Raw genomic sequence first — 17,378 nt, forward strand, 5'->3', positions numbered from 1 at the left:
AGCATTTTATGACTCAAGCTAAAGAGTGAGTTCATGAGTCCAAGTCTATTAAACCTCTACCCACCCATCCTGACTTGACAACGGCATCTTGTACAGAGCAGTGTGAGATCTCGGCAGGGAGGAAGTGCAGTGAGGAGCTGTAAATCTGGCTAGGTAAGCAGAGATTGAGGTTAAACTTTTCCGAAGGATTATACAGCTAATCTAAAGTGGATTCTCAAAAGTAAGTACACAAGATCTACAGTTGAAACCAGAAGTTTACATAGACTATATAAAAAGACACATCTGCATGTTTTTCTGAATATCTGACATGAAATCAGAATAAACCTTTCAGTTAGGATTACCATAATTATTATTTGCCAAATGCCAGAATAATGAGAGAGAGAATGTCTAAGGCATTTTTATTACTTACTGCAAAGTCAAAACTTGTATTTTAACTGCAATATCTAAATGATCATTTTCTTTACTCTCTGGTAGCGGAGAATAAGTCGCCGCCTCGCCCCTGTGGACTAAATCATTCAGACTCTCTAAATAGAAGTGATCGAATCGATGCTGTCACACCAACATTGGGGAATAGTAACAACCAGCTAAATGCTTCGTTTTTGCAAGTATATATTCCCGATTATTCTGTGAGAGCCATAACAGACATGCAGTTTGTCAAGGTATGATATCTTTTCCTGTTCTTGACATTCACAAATTGATCTTTGATGTATATTGTTGCATGCATTGTATGATCACGCACAAGTCATTGTTACACTAAATTATCAACAAATGGATAATAATTAATTGGAACATTAATGGACAGAAGAAGAGAGTATTAGAGGAATGGATAGAGGTAAAGAGGTATAGTTGGGGGTAGAAAAAGACGTGGTCTGAGGGTTGGAAGGATAGTTAGATGAGGAATCATAAACTGATAGTGTGGTGATTTGCCCACTTGGTGGTGGGACGAATAGGGAGACTAGTGAGGGGTTTGGCTACAACGACTACTGGGTGTGGGAATATGTAAAGGGTATACTAGGTGAGGCATGTAGATGACTATGTGGTTAGAGGAAAGTATAAATGTATGTGAGTTTGGGTAATAGAGCGACTACTAGTTGGAGGAATAAAGAGAGTGACTGTTGGGTGGAGGAATGGATAGTGCCGTTACTGAGTGGGGTATGATTAGAGGAACTTTTTGGGGAGGAAATGGGTATAGAGTGACTTTTAGATGGTGAGAATGGGTAGAATCACTACTGGTAAGGTAAAGAGTAGCAGCTTCTAGTTGGGGCATAGGTAAAGACATTTTAAGTGAGGGAATGGGCATAGGGACTACTAGAAGAGGATGAAGGCTGGGTGGGAGAATGGGTAAAGGATGGCTTTTGGAGTAAAGGATAGAGGCATCTTTAAAAGTCCAGGCAACATTTCTTTTTGCCTACATACTATAGCTTGTAGGATATTATTAAAATATAACGTAGAAGCTTCTCTGCATGTCTTGTGTATACTAGTTTTAGTTGTTGGGCCACGCCTGGGTTGTCTGCTGTTTCGATTCTTTCTTCCTCTTTAATATTGTTCATCTCATGCAGACTACATTACACCTAGTGCCAGAGTTTCATCGCATTGCCCTTGCTCCTATCTAATGGCAGCCAATGAAAGATCAGTCACACACATCTGCTGTCTCCTAAAATATACAGCAGAGTTTGTGTCTGCTCTGCAATGTATTTGGTAGTGTGTCCTATGAGGCGTTTACAGCAGTCTCAGTGTATACTGTCATGTATACTGCAGTCTGTATATGCTATGCAATGCATACAGCAGTTTTTATATCCTATGTGATATACATACAGCAGTCTGTGTATTGTGTGATCTAAACACAGCAGTCTCAGTGTTTGTGTCGTGTACAGCAGTCTCAATGTATCCTATACAATGTATAGAGCAGTCTGTGTCCCCCATGTGATCATAGAATCCTGGAATGTTAGAGTTGGAAGGGACCTCCAAAATCATTGTGTCCAACCCCCTGCTCAATCCAGGATTCACTAAACCATCTCAGACAGATGTCTGTCCAGCCTCTGTTTGAAGACTTCCATTGTAGGAGAACTCACCACCTCTCGTGGCAGCCTGTTCCACTCATTGATCTCCCTCACTGTCAAAAAGTTTTTTTTCTAATATTTAATCTGTGTCTCCTCCCTTTCAGTTTCATTCCACTGCTTCTAGTTGTTCCATGTGCAAATGAGAATAAAGCTGATCCCTCTACACTGTGACAGCCCTTGAGATATTTGTAGACCCCTATTAAAGGGTTATTACTAGGGTTGATCGAAACGGGTCGGCCATTTTCAGAAGTCGCCGACTTTTGGCAAAGTCGGGTTTCATGAAACCCGACCCGACCCCTGTGTGGGGTCGGCCATGAGGTCGGCGATCTTCTGAATCTGGTATCGGAATTCCGATACCGAGTTCCGATATGTTTGCGATATCGGGAATCGGTATCGGAATCCATATTTAAGTGTTAAATATTAGGTATATACTCACCCTCGGACGCGCCCTGCTTCTTTCCGGCAGCCTTCCTTCCAAAGAATGAGCGCGTGAAGGACCTTAGATGACGTCGCGGCTTGTCCATGTGACCGCTCGCGACCAATCACAAGCCGCGACGTCACCGCAGGTCATTCACGCGCTCATTCTTAGGAAGGAAGGCTGCCGGTTAGTACCAGGGAGCGTCCGAGGGTGAGTATATCAATATTTTTCATTTTGATTCTTTATTTTACACATTAATATGGATCCCAGGGCCTGAAGGAGAGTTTCCTCTCCTTCAGACCCTGGGAACCATAGTATCCCATTGCACTGCATTGGGTTTCGTGTTTCGGCCGACCCCGACCCCGACTTTTTTATAGGATCGGCCGATTTCACTCGACCCGACTTTTGAGAAAGTTGGGTTTCATGAAACCCGACCCGATCCTATAAAAATAAAAGTCGCTCAACCCTAGTTATTACCATCTCAGAGATCCTATCCCAATATGTAGTAGGTGTACTAATATTAGCGTATACCTCCAATTAGAAATGTAGTATAGTTTTTTTTTTATTTGCTATGTCTCGTTTCTCATGTGCAGGCATTGCAGGACCTTAGGTGTCCATGGTTACGACCCCTAGCAACTAGCTAACTGTCACTCTGTGGTCGTAACCATGGATACCTAAGGTCCTACAATGCCTGCTTTTGAGGAAAGGGACATAGTGAATAAAAAAAAAAAACTATACTACATTTCTAATTGGAGGCATTTGCTAATAGTATTAGAATATGTAAAAGGACAGAAATGACACATGCAGATATAAACAATTATGGTTATGGTACTGTACAGTGGGGCAAAAAAGTATTTAGTCATTCAGCAATAGTGCAAGTTCCACCACTTAAAAAGATGAGAGGCGTCTGTAATTTACATCATAGGTAGACCTCAACTATGGGAGACAAACTGAGAAAAAAAAATCCAGAAAATCACATTGTCTGTTTTTTTATCATTTTATTTGCATATTATGGTGGAAAATAAGTATTTGGTCAGAAACAAAATTTCATCTCAATACTTTGTAATATATCCTTTGTTGGCAATGACAGAGGTCAAACGTTTTCTGTAAGTCTTCACAAGGTTGTCACACACTGTTGTTGGTATGTTGGCCCATTCCTCCATGCAGATCTCCTCTAGAGCAGTGATGTTTTTGGCTTTTCGCTTGGCAACACGGACTTTCAACTCCCTCCAAAGGTTTTCAATAGGGTTGAGATCTGGAGACTGGCTAGGCCACTCCAGGACCTTGAAATGCTTCTTACGAAGCCACTCCTTCGTTGCCCTGGCGGTGTGCTTTGGATCATTGTCATGTTGAAAGACCCAGCCACGTTTCATCTTCAATGCCCTTGCTGATGGAAGGAGATTTGCACTCAAAATCTCACGATACATAGCCCTATTCATTCTTTCATGTACCCGGATCAGTCGTCCTGGCCCCTTTGCAGAGAAACAGCCCTAAAGCATGATGTTTCCACCACCATGCTTTACAGTAGGTATGGTGTTTGATGGATGCAACTCAGTATTCTTTTTCCTCCAAACACGACAAGTTGTGTTTCTACCAAACAGTTCCAGTTTGGTTTCATCAGACCATAGGACATTCTCCCAAAACTCCTCTGGATCATCCAAATGCTCTCTAGCAAACTTCAGACGGGCCCGGACATGTACTGGCTTAAGCAGTGGGACAGGTCTGGCACTGCAGGATCTGAGTCCATGGTGGCGTAGTGTGTTACTTATGGTAGGCCTTGTTACATTGGTCCCAGCTCTCTGCAGTTCATTCACTAGGTCCCCCCGCGTGGTTCTGGGATTTTTGCTCACCGTTCTTGTGATCATTCTGACCCCACGGGGTGGGATTTTGCGTGGAGCCCCAGATCGAGGGAGATTATCAGTGGTCTTGAATGTCTTCCATTTTCTAATTATTGCTCCCACTGTTGATTTCTTCACTCCAAGCTGGTTGGCTATTGCAGATTCAGTCTTCCCAGCCTGGTGCAGGGCTACAATTTTGTTTCTGGTGTCTTTGGTCTTCACCATAGTGGAGTTTGGAGTCAGACTGTTTGAGGGTGTGCACAGGTGTCTTTTTATACTGATAACAAGTTTAAACAGGTGCCATTACTACAGGTAATGAGTGGAGGAAAGAGGAGACTCTTAAAGAAGAAGTTACAGGTCTGTGAGAGCCAGAAATCTTGATTGTTTGTTTCTGACCAAATACTTATTTTCCACCATAATATGCAAATAAAATGATAAAAAAACAGACAATGTGATTTTCTGGATTTTTTTTTCTCAGTTTGTCTCCCATAGTTGAGGTCTAACTATGATGTAAATTACAGACGCCTCTCATCTTTTTAAGTGGTGGAACTTGCACTATTGCTGACTGACTAAATACTTTTTTGCCCCACTGTATATGCTAAATCAACTCGTATATTCTGTATCTGATTGTGCCTATAGACAAAAGTGTAAACCATTTAGATTAAACAGAACAAACCAAAGAAAATATGCCAGGAGGAGGTAAAAAAAAAAATCTTTGGATAGAGGGACCATTAATTTAATAAAAATGCCTTTATTGCAAAAACATAGGACAAATGGTGGTACAGAGGGTGCCCACAACAATTCAGTTATTATAAATAACATATCATGTGATGATTTAAAAAAATAAAAAGCATGCATCTACCAAAAATTCATAAATATAAATAAGACCCAATAAAAGTGCAAAGTGCTAGCAGCAAAAAGGATTCAAACAACAAGGTAATGCAAACCAGAAATAATGAATACCCCAAATATTACAAGGTGATGCAGGGCAGATTCAGGCAATTATAAGATAACTGTATCAAACAAGATTCAGCCCTGAGTCAATCATAAGAATAGATTAAAGGTTCTGTATACATTTAAGGATTGTGAAGATTATCTATTCAGATAGAATTACATTTAAGTAAAGTGAAAATTGCATCAATCTAAAGAATTGTATGGCAAAAATCACAATGCCGAATATCTTAATTCATCTGGACCTGGAAACTTGAATTCATGTATGTTAGCGAAGTGTTCCCTCACCATCTCTGCTTATAGATAGTGTGGATTCTTCTATTCCTTCAATAGTACAGTGACGATCAGTTGATGTTACATTTTCTTTCTGAGAGAAAACAGATGCAAGATAGGAATTTAAAAGTTCAGCCTTCTCAACATCATTTTTTACCACTTCACCATTTTCATCCTGTAAAAATCCTATAGCATCTTTGACTTTTCTTTTACATTTGACATATCCCCAAAATCCTCTTTTATTGCTTTCAACGTCTCTTGCAAGCCTTAATTCATTATCAGCTTTAGATAATCTGATGAGTACCCTGCAGATTCTAAAGACATTATATTCTTCTTTAGATTTGCCTCCCTCTTTCCATTTGATAAACATGTATTTCTTCCTTTTTAGCACGTGTTCTGTGTTCATCCATCCTGGTTTCCTTAAATGCTTCCTATTATTCCTTCTTTTAGGGATTGTTAACGATTGTGATTTAAGAATCTCATTTTTCTAAATTTCTGTCTTTAAGGATATCCATACTGTGTGATGTATACGGTAGCATCAGTGTATAATATTTGATGTATACACAGCAGTCGGTGTCTTCTGTATGATGTATATACTGCAGTCTCTGTCTGTGATGTATACAGCAGTCTGTGTATACTATGTGATGTATCTACACACAGTCTGTGTCTCCTATTTAATGTGTACAGTACAGACCAAAAGTTTGGACACACCTTCTCATTTAAAGATTTTTCTGTATTTTCATGACTATGAAAATTGTACATTCACACTGAAGGCATCAAAACTATGAATTAACACATGTGGAATTATATACTTAATTTCAGTTTCACACTTTTTTGTTATGTCTTACATTCTAGGTTCTTCAAAGTAGCCACCTTTTGCTTTGATGACTGCTTTGCACACTCTTGGCATTCTCTTGATGAGCTTCAAGAGGTAGTCACCGGGAATGGTCTTCCAACAATCTTGAAGGAGTTCCCAGAGATGCTTAGCACTTGATGGCCCTTTTGCCTTCACTCTGCGGTCCAGCTCACCCCAAACCATCTCGATTGGGTTCAGGTCTGGTGACTGTGGAGGCCAGGTCATCTGGTGTAGCACCCCATCACTCTCCTTCTTGGTCAAATAGCCCTTACACAGCCTGGAGGTGTGTTTGGGGTCATTGTCCTGTTGAAAAATAAATGATGGTCCAACTAAACACAAACCGGATGGAATAGCATGCTGCTGCAAGATGCTGTGGTAGCCATGCTGGTTCAGTATGCCTTCAATTTTGAATAAATCCCCAACAGTGTCACCAGCAAAGCACCCCCACACCATCACACCTCCTCCTCCATGTTTCACGATGGGAACCCGGCATGTAGAGTCCATCCGTTCACCTTTTCTGCGTCGCACAAAGACACAGTCGTTGGAACCTAAGATCTCAAATTTGGACTCGTCAGACCAAAGCACAGATTTCCACTGGTCTAATCTGCATTCCTTGTGTTCTTTAGCCCAAACAAGTCTCTTCTGCTTGTTGCCTGTCCTTAGCAGTGGTTTCCTAGCAGCTATTTTACCATGAAGGCCTGCTGCACAAAGTCTCCTCTTAACAGTTGTTGTAGAGATGTGTCTGCTGCTAGAACTCTGTGTGGCATTGACCTGGTCTCTAATCTGAGCTGCTGTTAACCTGCGATTTCTGAGGCTGGTGATTCGGATAAACTTATCCTCAGAAGCAGAGGTGACTCTTGGTCTTCCTTTCCTGGGGCAGTCCTCATGTGAGCCAGTTTCTTTCTAGCGCTTGATGGATTTTGCCACTGCACTTGGGGACACTCTCAAAGTTTTCCCAATTTTTCGGACTGACTGACCTTCATTTCTTAAAGTAATGATGGCCACTCGTTTTTCTTTACTTAGCTGCTTTTTTCTTTCCATAATACAAATTCTAACAGTCTATTCAGTAGGACTATCAGCTGTGCATCCACCAGACTTCTGCACAACACAACTGGTGGTCCCAACCCCATTTATAAGGCAAGAAATCCCACTTATTAAACCTGACAGGGCACACCTGTGAAGTGAAAACCATTCCCGGTGACTACCTCTTGAAGCTCATCAAGAGCATGCCAAGAGTGTGCAAAGCAGTCATCAAAGCAAAAGGTGGCTACTTTGATGAACCTACAATATAAGACATAATTTCAGTTGTTTCACACTTTTTTGTTAATTATATAATTCCACATGTGTTAATTCATAGTTTTGATGCCTTCAGTGTGAATGTACAATTTTCATAGTCATGAAAAATCTTTAAATGAGGTGTGTCCTAACTTTTGGTCTGTACTGTATATACAATAGTCTCAATATCAATATATTGCCATATAATATTTGCTTTCTTTAAGTTGCAAGTAAAGCTTTTTTATGATTATTGTATGATTTTCCTTTTAGTCTTTGCTTTTACTCATCATTTTTTTTCTCTTGTGTTTTTTTTTCACCTGCACAATAGATTACAAGACAGCAGTACCAAAATGCCCTAATGGCATCACGAATGGACAAAACCCCACAATCCTCAGACAGTGAAACCACTAAAATTGAAATGACTCTAACAGAGCTGCATGACGGGTTAGCCGATGAAACGGCGAACCTGCTAAATGAACAGAACTGTGTTTCACACAACAAGTCCAATCACAGTATGCACAATGAAGGGCCCATCTGAGCCAGCGTCACGCAGCTTGCTAAACTTCAGGACTATCTCCACTCCATACTCCAGCTTCATTCCTGGATTCCTGTCTCTGAATACGTGCACCTGCCACGTATCATCCAGCATCCTGAGACCAAAGATTTCGAGCCCGGCAGCGGCAGGATCTGATGAGCTTGCAGCAACGAAGGCGTCAGGAGACACGCTTCTTAGGAGCAAACACATAATCAGATAAGGATTGATGTTTGAGACCAAAAAAAAAAAGAGAAATTTGGAAAGAATTATATATTATTTTTTTTTCTTGTCCCATTGTTGGAATTTCAATTCAGTTTTATTGCAGTTTTTGTTCCGTAAATGTATTACTTAAAAGAAAAAAAAAAACTGTTATAAATATGTGTCTGAATGCCTAGTAGGGGTCATGCGTGGGAATTCCCTGCTGACATCTGGGAACATTGACAATTCGGTGTCTAATAGTTTTGGAAGCAAATAACTGAAAAGCTATTACCAAGATACAGAAATTTCTGAAATGAAACGTAAAAAATGTACAAAAGCAAAGCGAACAATACAAACATTAAAGTGCTCAAAAGTTAATATATATATTTTTAGATAATATGTAATTATTATTTTTTTCTATTAAATAAGGCAACATTTGCCACTCAAAGGAAAACTGCTGGGGTTCCAGGCGCAACCTAATGGAGTCCTGCCCATGATGAGCTTTGGGTCACAACCCTGAGAATGGTGCTGATTGTAGAAGCAGAATAAGTGTGGATGATCCTTTGTAAAATAAATTGTAAACTTATTTCATTCAACTGAGCCATTTTGTCCGACCTGCCACAAAGTGGCCAGATATAAAACCCACAAGCTGTCACGCTAGCCTGCCAAACGGTGCTCCAAATGAAAACCTTACTACCCCCCAATTCTACAAAAATTTAATATTTTTTTCTACATTCTTAAACTATAGTAGGCTATGTCTAGTAATATGTATTTCATTGATTGGAAAAGCAGATATACTTTTCCTGAAATAGTACTACTCTTTTCATTGGCCTCTGCCAGTATTGCAGCTCCTGTCTAATCTTGTGACTAGTGCTTGGGTGCTTTACCACGCCGAGCCATTGGACAAGAGTGGCGCTATTTAGGGCAAAAAAAAAATCCCTAAAGACTACTCTAAGGGAATTATCCATGATTATAGTGGTCTGTGCCACATCTAAATTATCTACATTAGCTACTGGCAATTGGTCCATGTTGCCACGTATATGAGTATTTTTGGACATTTTTTTTCTTTTTCTATATCGCTTTATGTTCTGTACATTGATCACTGGTGATTCATATATTATGGTGAATGTGTTAAAATACTTAGACATGTTGTAGGCCAAATTAATGTTCATGAGAACATAGGCTGTTCAGTAAGATCAAGTGCATCTTCTGAAATTCGTAGGTTCTCATTACTAAGGTTGGTTCTACACATCTGATTTTGACGGTTAGAGTACGGACAACAATGTCATGTCGGGCTGTGGGTCTCCTGACCTGAACCACACAGTCTTGTATATGCGATTAATGGCTGGACCAGACGTTGCGGTCCATACTCACTGTGAAATCCAGATGTGTGAAACCAGCTTCACCTCACAGATCATAGCCATCTACTGTGGTTCCAAGAACATGAATACGGTACATACTGGGCCAGCTGTCAAAATTGGTCTCCAATGTTTGCCGACAATCCATCGATTTCAATGAAGACACTGACTTCTGTAAGAACCCGTGACAACTCTGTAGCATAATCGGTGATCCGCTTTCTCGTAAATATTGGTTTTGAGTATCCGAAAGTTATGGAGGGAGCCTTCTGATGTGTTCTAAAAGAACAAAATGACTTTGTTGCTCATCTTCCCCATTCTTTTCTGTCATGTCAATCAGTGCCCTTGCCCTGCTCCACGGTTGGCCATACATGAGAGATAAAAGTGGATTTAGCTCACTAATTTTGGGAGCATCAGCCTAAGCTCTTATGTGTATTAGGCTCTACCAACCCAATGAGTGATGCTGAGCGTGTTGAATTTCCATGTCTTTCACCTACGGAAGGAATATCATAGGATTGTGATAGTTCTTTAGTGATCTCAGGCCCAGATTTTTGTGATTGATATGTGAGCACATCAATGTTGGCCTTCTCTATCTTAAAATTTTGAATAGAGTTGAGCAAATTTTTCAATATTCTGTTCGGGTTACGATCACCAGCAAATATTGTGTTGGGAGTAGTTGAGCGAATATTGTCAAACTTAAATTTAGCATGAGTAGGGTACCAACATGGCACGAATATGGCAAATTCGGATTCGGTGATCATTTCCAAACCTATTCACTCAACTCTAATTTTGAGTCATGGTAATTAGCAATTGCAAGAACCCTATCACAATGCAATTACATCACTGTGTTAAGAGTCACTGAATATTTTACCAATCAAACAGCATTTTTCCATTGGATACATCTCCGACGCCACCAGTTGTAGGCGGTTAGCCTTTCATACACTTGGGATAATGTTTGGCCACAATTTGATTTGGCCAATCCTGCCTCTGAAGTTGCCAATTCGTCTCTGCCTGACGGTTCACAAGGGACCAGTGCTCACCAGTGAGGAGTCCGGCTGCTGGTTTACGGATTTACTTAATTCCATTAGAATTAGCTTTCTGCACCTTAACCTTATGGTATTGGCTGTTAATATAAGAAAATATATATATATGCTTGTAAACTGCATGAATCTGTTTTAAAGGAAAAAAAAATATTTAAAAAAACCCTTAGAATTATATTTTTAGAAATTACCAAATTGTACAGCAAAACCAATGCAAGATTTTTAGATCATGGATATAAGCAAGTCCCATTGATTTTTAGGACTGATAACGTGCTCGTTTTTACCTTTTTTAAACTGCTTACTGTGTACAGATGAGAAAACGCTAATTCTTGTTGCTCTGCTCCATATTTTCCTCTTGGGTGCCATTGAAATATGTTATACCGGAGAAGTAATGCTGCTATATAAGAGGTAAAGCTAATGTGTGCCTAGATAGCTACTTTTCTGTACTATATTGACCTTGTAATTGAATGGACCACCCTTCTAAGCTATGTATCTATTAGACCGTGCCTGATGATGGGATTGTTTCACATGGTCACTGATTATTTTAGTGTATTTTCAAAAAATTTTTAATGTACCATACTTTTGGTGCATAGCTCTACTTGAGACTGTTAATTACCTACATGATAGGTAATAAACGTATGATCTCTGGGGTAACACTATTGAGACCCTCTCCAATCATGAGGCTAGGGTCCTGCATCCCCCTTTTGAATGGCACAGTGGTCACACGTAGATGCTGCTGCTCCTTTCAGTGGGAATGACTGAGATGGCCGATCAGTCTCTGGGTCTTTGTCAGACCCATAGACTTTATATGGAGCAGTAGTGTGCCTGTGTGACTAGCTCGGCATTCAAATGGGGGACACAAGACCTCTGTTCTTATTAGCAGGGATTTGGGTCTTGGTGGTGGAGCTCGTTGGTATGGTCAGTCAGTGATGCTGCAGCTTGATGTTACTTTAAAATCCACAAGGGAGTAAAGAGAACCTCACGTCAAAATCATACCAAGAAGAATCATTTCTAAACCCCTTTAATGTTTACACATAATCTGTACAATTCAATTGAAAAATAACTAACTGGGGTGGATAAAAATAAAGAATGAAAATTAATGTGGTTGCATAAATATTCACACCCTACTAGTACTTTGTTGAAGTACCTTTTGAATTTGTGACAGCATTCAGTCATTTTGAGTAGCAGTCTACCAGCATGGCACATCTAGAATTCGCAATCTTTGTTCACTCTACCTGTAGCGCTCCAGGTCTGTCAGATTGCGAGGGCGTCTCCTGTGTACAGCTCCCTCTTCACGTCAACCCACAGATTTTCAATGGGATTCCGGTCAGAGCTCTGGCTGGGCCACTCTAAAACTTTGATTTTTCTACTGGCGAAGCCATTATTTTGGTGATTTTTGGGGTCGCTTAGGTTTGTTGTTGAGCTTTAAGGTGAAATTCTTCTTCATCTTCAGCTTTTCAGCAGAGGCTTGAAAGTTTTGTTGGAGAATTGACTGATATTTGGAACTGTTAATTCCCTTCGCCTTGACTAAAGCCCAGTTCCAGCTGCTTAAAAACAGCTCCAAAGCATAATGCTGCCTCCAAAGTGCTTCACTGTGGGTATGATGTTTTTTGGTGATGTGTAATGTTGGCTTTGCACCAAACATGCCTTTTGTAATTATGACTAAAAAGTTCAAATTTGTCTCCTCGGACAATAACACGTTTTGGCAGATTTTATAACATAGCCGAGCTTGAATGTTTTTCTTAGTGAGAAAAGGCTTCTGACTTGCCACCGTACTACACAGGCCTGACATATAAAGAATATGGAAGATTGTTGTCACCTGCAATAGGCAACCAGTAGTTGCCAGAAATTCCTGCAGCTCCTTTAATATTGCTGTAGGCCTCTTGTCAACCTTCAAGGCCAATTTTCTTCTAGTCTTTACATCAAATTTTCAGTGATGTCCAGTCCCAGGTGTCACTGTTGTGCCAAATGTAAGACATTTCTTATTGATTGTCTTCAGTGATCAATGGCATATATATTGCTTTGGAATGTTTTTGTACGTTTTCTTTTTACTAGTAACTTTCAACAGTGAGATCCCTTTGCTGTGTTGTAAGCTATTTATGAGAATGGCTTATGCTGTAAAATGCAACTAAGGAAATGCCAGGAAAATCCTTCAAGAACACTTTATACGGGGGCAATCAGAAACACAGTAAATGATGGCAGCTGTGTACTGACTACTATGTAATGTGACCTATTCTGAATACAACTACATCCCAAAGTTAAATAATAAGTGTTCACACTTATGCAAACACATTGTTTTAGTTTTATTTTTTTTATTTCCCTCCCCTCAAAATGATTTTAGTTTTATTCTTAATGGATTTGTACAGATTTTGGGTGACAATAAAGCAGGGCTGTGGAGTTGGTAAGCCAAGCCTCCGACTCCAACTACGATTCCTCAATGTCCCCGACACCAACTCTACAATCACTACTGAGCATGTACCTAAAGTGCAGCACAGATTCATCTCCACTAAAAGCCGAGATCCTTAGATCAGGAACAGAAAATTTCATAACTTTCCCAAATTATTATGAAAAATGTTAAAGCATTATACTACTGTACCCAATGTATTATATATTTTAGGAGTCTGTCCATTTTATACCGACTCAACCAAAATGGACTCCGACTCCACAGCCCTGCATTAAAGGTGGAAACGGTTCTGAAATGATTCTTCCTGGTTTGTTTTTGTTTTTTCTTTTTTTGTTCAATGACAAAACATGGCATATTAACAGGGTTGTGTAGACTTTTTTTTTTTTTTTTTAATACAACTGTATCTCTGGAAATGTATGGTAGATATCCAAAAAAATAAGTTACCATACTTAAGAAAGCATCAGAAATAAAATAAATAAACAAAAAGGAGACTTTTCACTTGGTGACAGGTTCTCTTTTATCAGCATCCTTTGGCATGGATTTTTTTCAAGTGTTTTTTTTTTCCCTATGGCCTTATCTATATAGAATTTAGAAAAAAAAATAAAATTATGAATGCTTCTACAACAACATCCTAATGTCTATACGTCGTTTGTTTTTGGGTCTATTTTATGAGGTCATTTCATGGTGCCATCAGGAATAGCTCTTGCATTTTAGCCAGCAGTAAAAATCATTTATGACCACGATGGCTTTCATTTCTTTCTTAAAATGAAGTCTTCTCTATTAAATGTAATGTGCTATTCCCACCCTAAAGTGTTAAGGCATATAGTTAGGGTATCCTATAATATCATGATCATTGGGGGCGCTTTTATAGATTTAGAAATGTTAGCAATTTGTCCCGAAACCTAAATTCCACTCTTTATGTGGCTTGTCTGTGGCCTTTCGGTTTTGCTCCCTTTTAACACATTGACATTTATTGGTGTGAAGGATTAGTATTCGTTCATTTTTGCTCTTTGCCGTCTGCAAAACAATGTTGCTCCCTAGAAACGTCATCATGCAGGTCAGTATCCCAGCTCAGTTCACACAGGAACCAGAGAACCCTTGAATATCCTGTGTAGGCATTCTGTATTTATAGGATTATCTGCAGAGTTCTGAGTGTCATTTTATGGCAGTGCCCACATTTCACTATTAAAAAGACATAATAAAAGTAACATAACTGTCAACAGCCAATTGTTCACTGTTTCCAAAGAAGTATTTGTTTTTCTATATGATAAAAGCAAACTGAAAAATAAGTAAAAAGGACTGTGAGAATCTACGGTTTGATAATTGTAGAGTTGGTGTTGATTATTACCTTAGTTTGAAAGTAGAAAGGCAGCTAAAATCCAACATGTTTCATTGACTTAAATTACATCATTTTGTTACATGTTTAATTCTTACCTATTCTCGATCAAATGTTTTCTGATGGATGTTTCTGTATCGTAACCGGTGCTAAGAGTTCAGAATCTGAACCAAAGCTTCATATGTTCCATTATAAGCCTGCACAGACTGGATGCAAGATCCTTTCTATGTACAGTGGCAAAACTACATAGAACTGAAGGAAATTACATACCGTAATATCTTTACCAGATTTGTACTTAAGCTGGGTCATTTACCAAAAATAGAGGTGTTGGTGGAATCTTACAACCTTTGCTGAAGGAATTAAAAAAAAAAAATAAAAAAAAATGTCACCGTTCTTCCTCCTTGTATATCAGAAGGTAGCATGATGCAAGGATTAATCATTGTGGTTGAGTTTGTGCGGAGTGTTAAGTGTTGAGTTGTGTAGTAAATTCCAACCTTAGAAGAACCCTTGATTGAATGTTCTCCTACTGGACGACCTGTAGAGCTGGCCTATCCCTACCCCAAGATTGACAGCTGATGTTATCTTAACCGGTTTTGATAGAATTTACCTTCCCAACCAAAGCTCATCGAGACACCTTTGCCGTAAAAACAGGTTAAAATTGAAGTATGAGGGTGGAAATCTACTTTAAAAGCTGAATTTTAGACATGTCTTTGGAATCTGCTTTACTTTTATATATTTTCAAAAAGTTAGCATGATTCATTTTCATATAGAAAGCTCTTTAATAGCGGCTTTTGAGTAATTTGCAATATTTCTAGCCTAAATATATATTTTTATATATACTGGACTTATTGTCCCCCCCCCCCCCCTTCCCTCCTGGCAGCTGATAGCTTAAACCCCTAGATCATCGGTGGTGAACCTCGGGCCCCCAGCTGTTTATGGCCCTCGATGACCCTTTATTACCTAATGCTTAGATACTGGTGGGCTGAATGCTTGTTCCGCCAATAGCCACCTCTCTTGACCACCCCACCCATAAGCATGCACACTCGGCTGAGCATTAATGTGTTTTCGGTCTTGTGTATCACCTGTCGGAACAAGAAGATAAGGCATTAAAATTCAACATGCCTGATGCTAACCTGATAACCCAAGCTCTTCTTTCAGGGGAGACTCAGGAGGCTCCCAAACATGTTTGGTGGTTTCTCCTGTAGAAGGCATCTACTCACCTACATAGCCATTCTACTACGGAGGTTCTGCTTCTTCCACCACTAACAGGACAGTGTTTTCTGTTGGCCGCTCTGCACAGAACTATGGGGATAGTGACTGAGCATGAGCATCCTGCAGCACTCCGCTCATCAGGTAGACAGGCATGTAGCTACACCCGTTGCTCACCAGATGACTACTATGTAAGGATCTGGCCTAATTTTTTAAACGCATGTAAGTGACAAACGCTATTTTTTTTATGATCTGCACAATGAATGTTAGTTAATAACACCTTTTAAAGGGAACCTATCATGTAAAGAACAATGCTATTAATTGCTGAAGCTGCCCTGTGCACGCACTGAAAGCTCAGCTGTACTGAGCGGCGACTGAAGTCCCACCTCTATGACTGAAAGCCGGAAAGAATAAAGTTCATTTTTTCCAAGTAGCTGGGCTTTCAATGCGGCAGTCGCTTGCCTTTAGAGGGCTAGTAACCTGCAGGTCAATTATGTTTTTTGACACGACAGATTCTTGAGTAGTCTGTTCTGGGGTCTTGTCAGACTTGGTACTCTCCTTCATTGTCTTCTTGGAATTCTCTATATGAAGCCATGTGCAGGAAACAATGATATACCCATTATTTAATATGGTACTGTCTTGCTGCCAATGAAATGTTACCGTTACCCCATAGAACGGCTTTGTATTTATTATGTTTTTTCCTTATGTTATTTGCACAATACATTTCTAGACGCTATGTCTTAGTGACCACTGTGAAGACCACCTACGCCTGCTCCTCGCTCTCCATTTCAGGAGGGCCTCAATTATTGCTAGTTACTGAGAACATGGGCATTGCCAAAGTATTTATTGACTGTACACAAGCAGCATTTCTGTATGTAAGGGTAGTTTATGGAGCTTTTATGCTCTTTGTGTCTAGAATACCGCGAGGTGGACAAGAAGGACTTGCGGCTCAGTGTAATGCTGGAAGGCCCCTCCGAAGGTTTGTCATAACCTGAAATGAAAAATCTTAATGGGACCCCCCGGTATTTACCCCCAGACTCCTTGTCTAATCTCACCCTAACAATCAAATCCTTGTTTGTTGGGCAAACGGTGTATAATACACAGTATGTAGCAGGAGCTCATTTTATTATGCAAAGGTTTCTATTTTCTTGTGTTTTTTTTGCTTCTGATTCAAGCATTGTAATATACGTAACAATGAAGGAGTATTATTTTAATAAAGTTACCTTTGTATTATATCCATTATGATAAAGTTGACTTTCTCACGTCTGATGCTTCTGTTAGCTTTTTTTTTCTTTCTTGTCTGGTTCTGCTGTTGCGTTGAATGAGAGATAGTTTTGAACAATCGTGTAAAATATTGTAAACCAACCAAAGCAATAAATCTGCTGTAGCACAGCCTATAAGATTTAAGAAGAGTAGAAGCCTTTGTGACTATGTAAAATAAGAAAAATAAGGTTAATAGAGTTGTCCACGTTACTTGGCTCTCTGTGTCTGTCCCCAGTTATGAAACTCTACTTTCGGCCCTGTATTGGACACAGGAGAGCATTTCTTGTGTCAGCAAGTCATCAGATCTTTGTATTTAGCTGGCGCATTTCAGTAGCTAAGCCAGCCCCCTTTCCTGTTACTGCCTATG

The 17,378-nt window shown here is 39.7% G+C and overlaps 1 protein-coding gene across 2 annotated transcripts in view; it reads left to right on the top strand.

Moving 5' to 3' along the window:
* Window positions 1–17,017, top strand: part of CNNM2 (cyclin and CBS domain divalent metal cation transport mediator 2) — a 132,655-nt gene extending 115,638 nt beyond the window's left edge. For both annotated transcript variants that reach the window (XM_077258666.1, XM_077258667.1), the window contains 2 exons: window positions 475–659; window positions 8,000–17,017. In XM_077258666.1, coding sequence (XP_077114781.1) covers window positions 475–659; window positions 8,000–8,209 — 395 coding nt within the window. In that variant the 3' untranslated portion in view covers window positions 8,210–17,017. The remainder of the gene's footprint in view (window positions 1–474; window positions 660–7,999) is intronic.
* The last annotated feature ends 361 nt before the right edge of the window (window positions 17,018–17,378 follow it).

This window comes from Ranitomeya variabilis, chromosome 4, assembly GCF_051348905.1.
Source record: "Ranitomeya variabilis isolate aRanVar5 chromosome 4, aRanVar5.hap1, whole genome shotgun sequence".
Lineage (NCBI taxonomy): Eukaryota > Metazoa > Chordata > Amphibia > Anura > Dendrobatidae > Ranitomeya > Ranitomeya variabilis.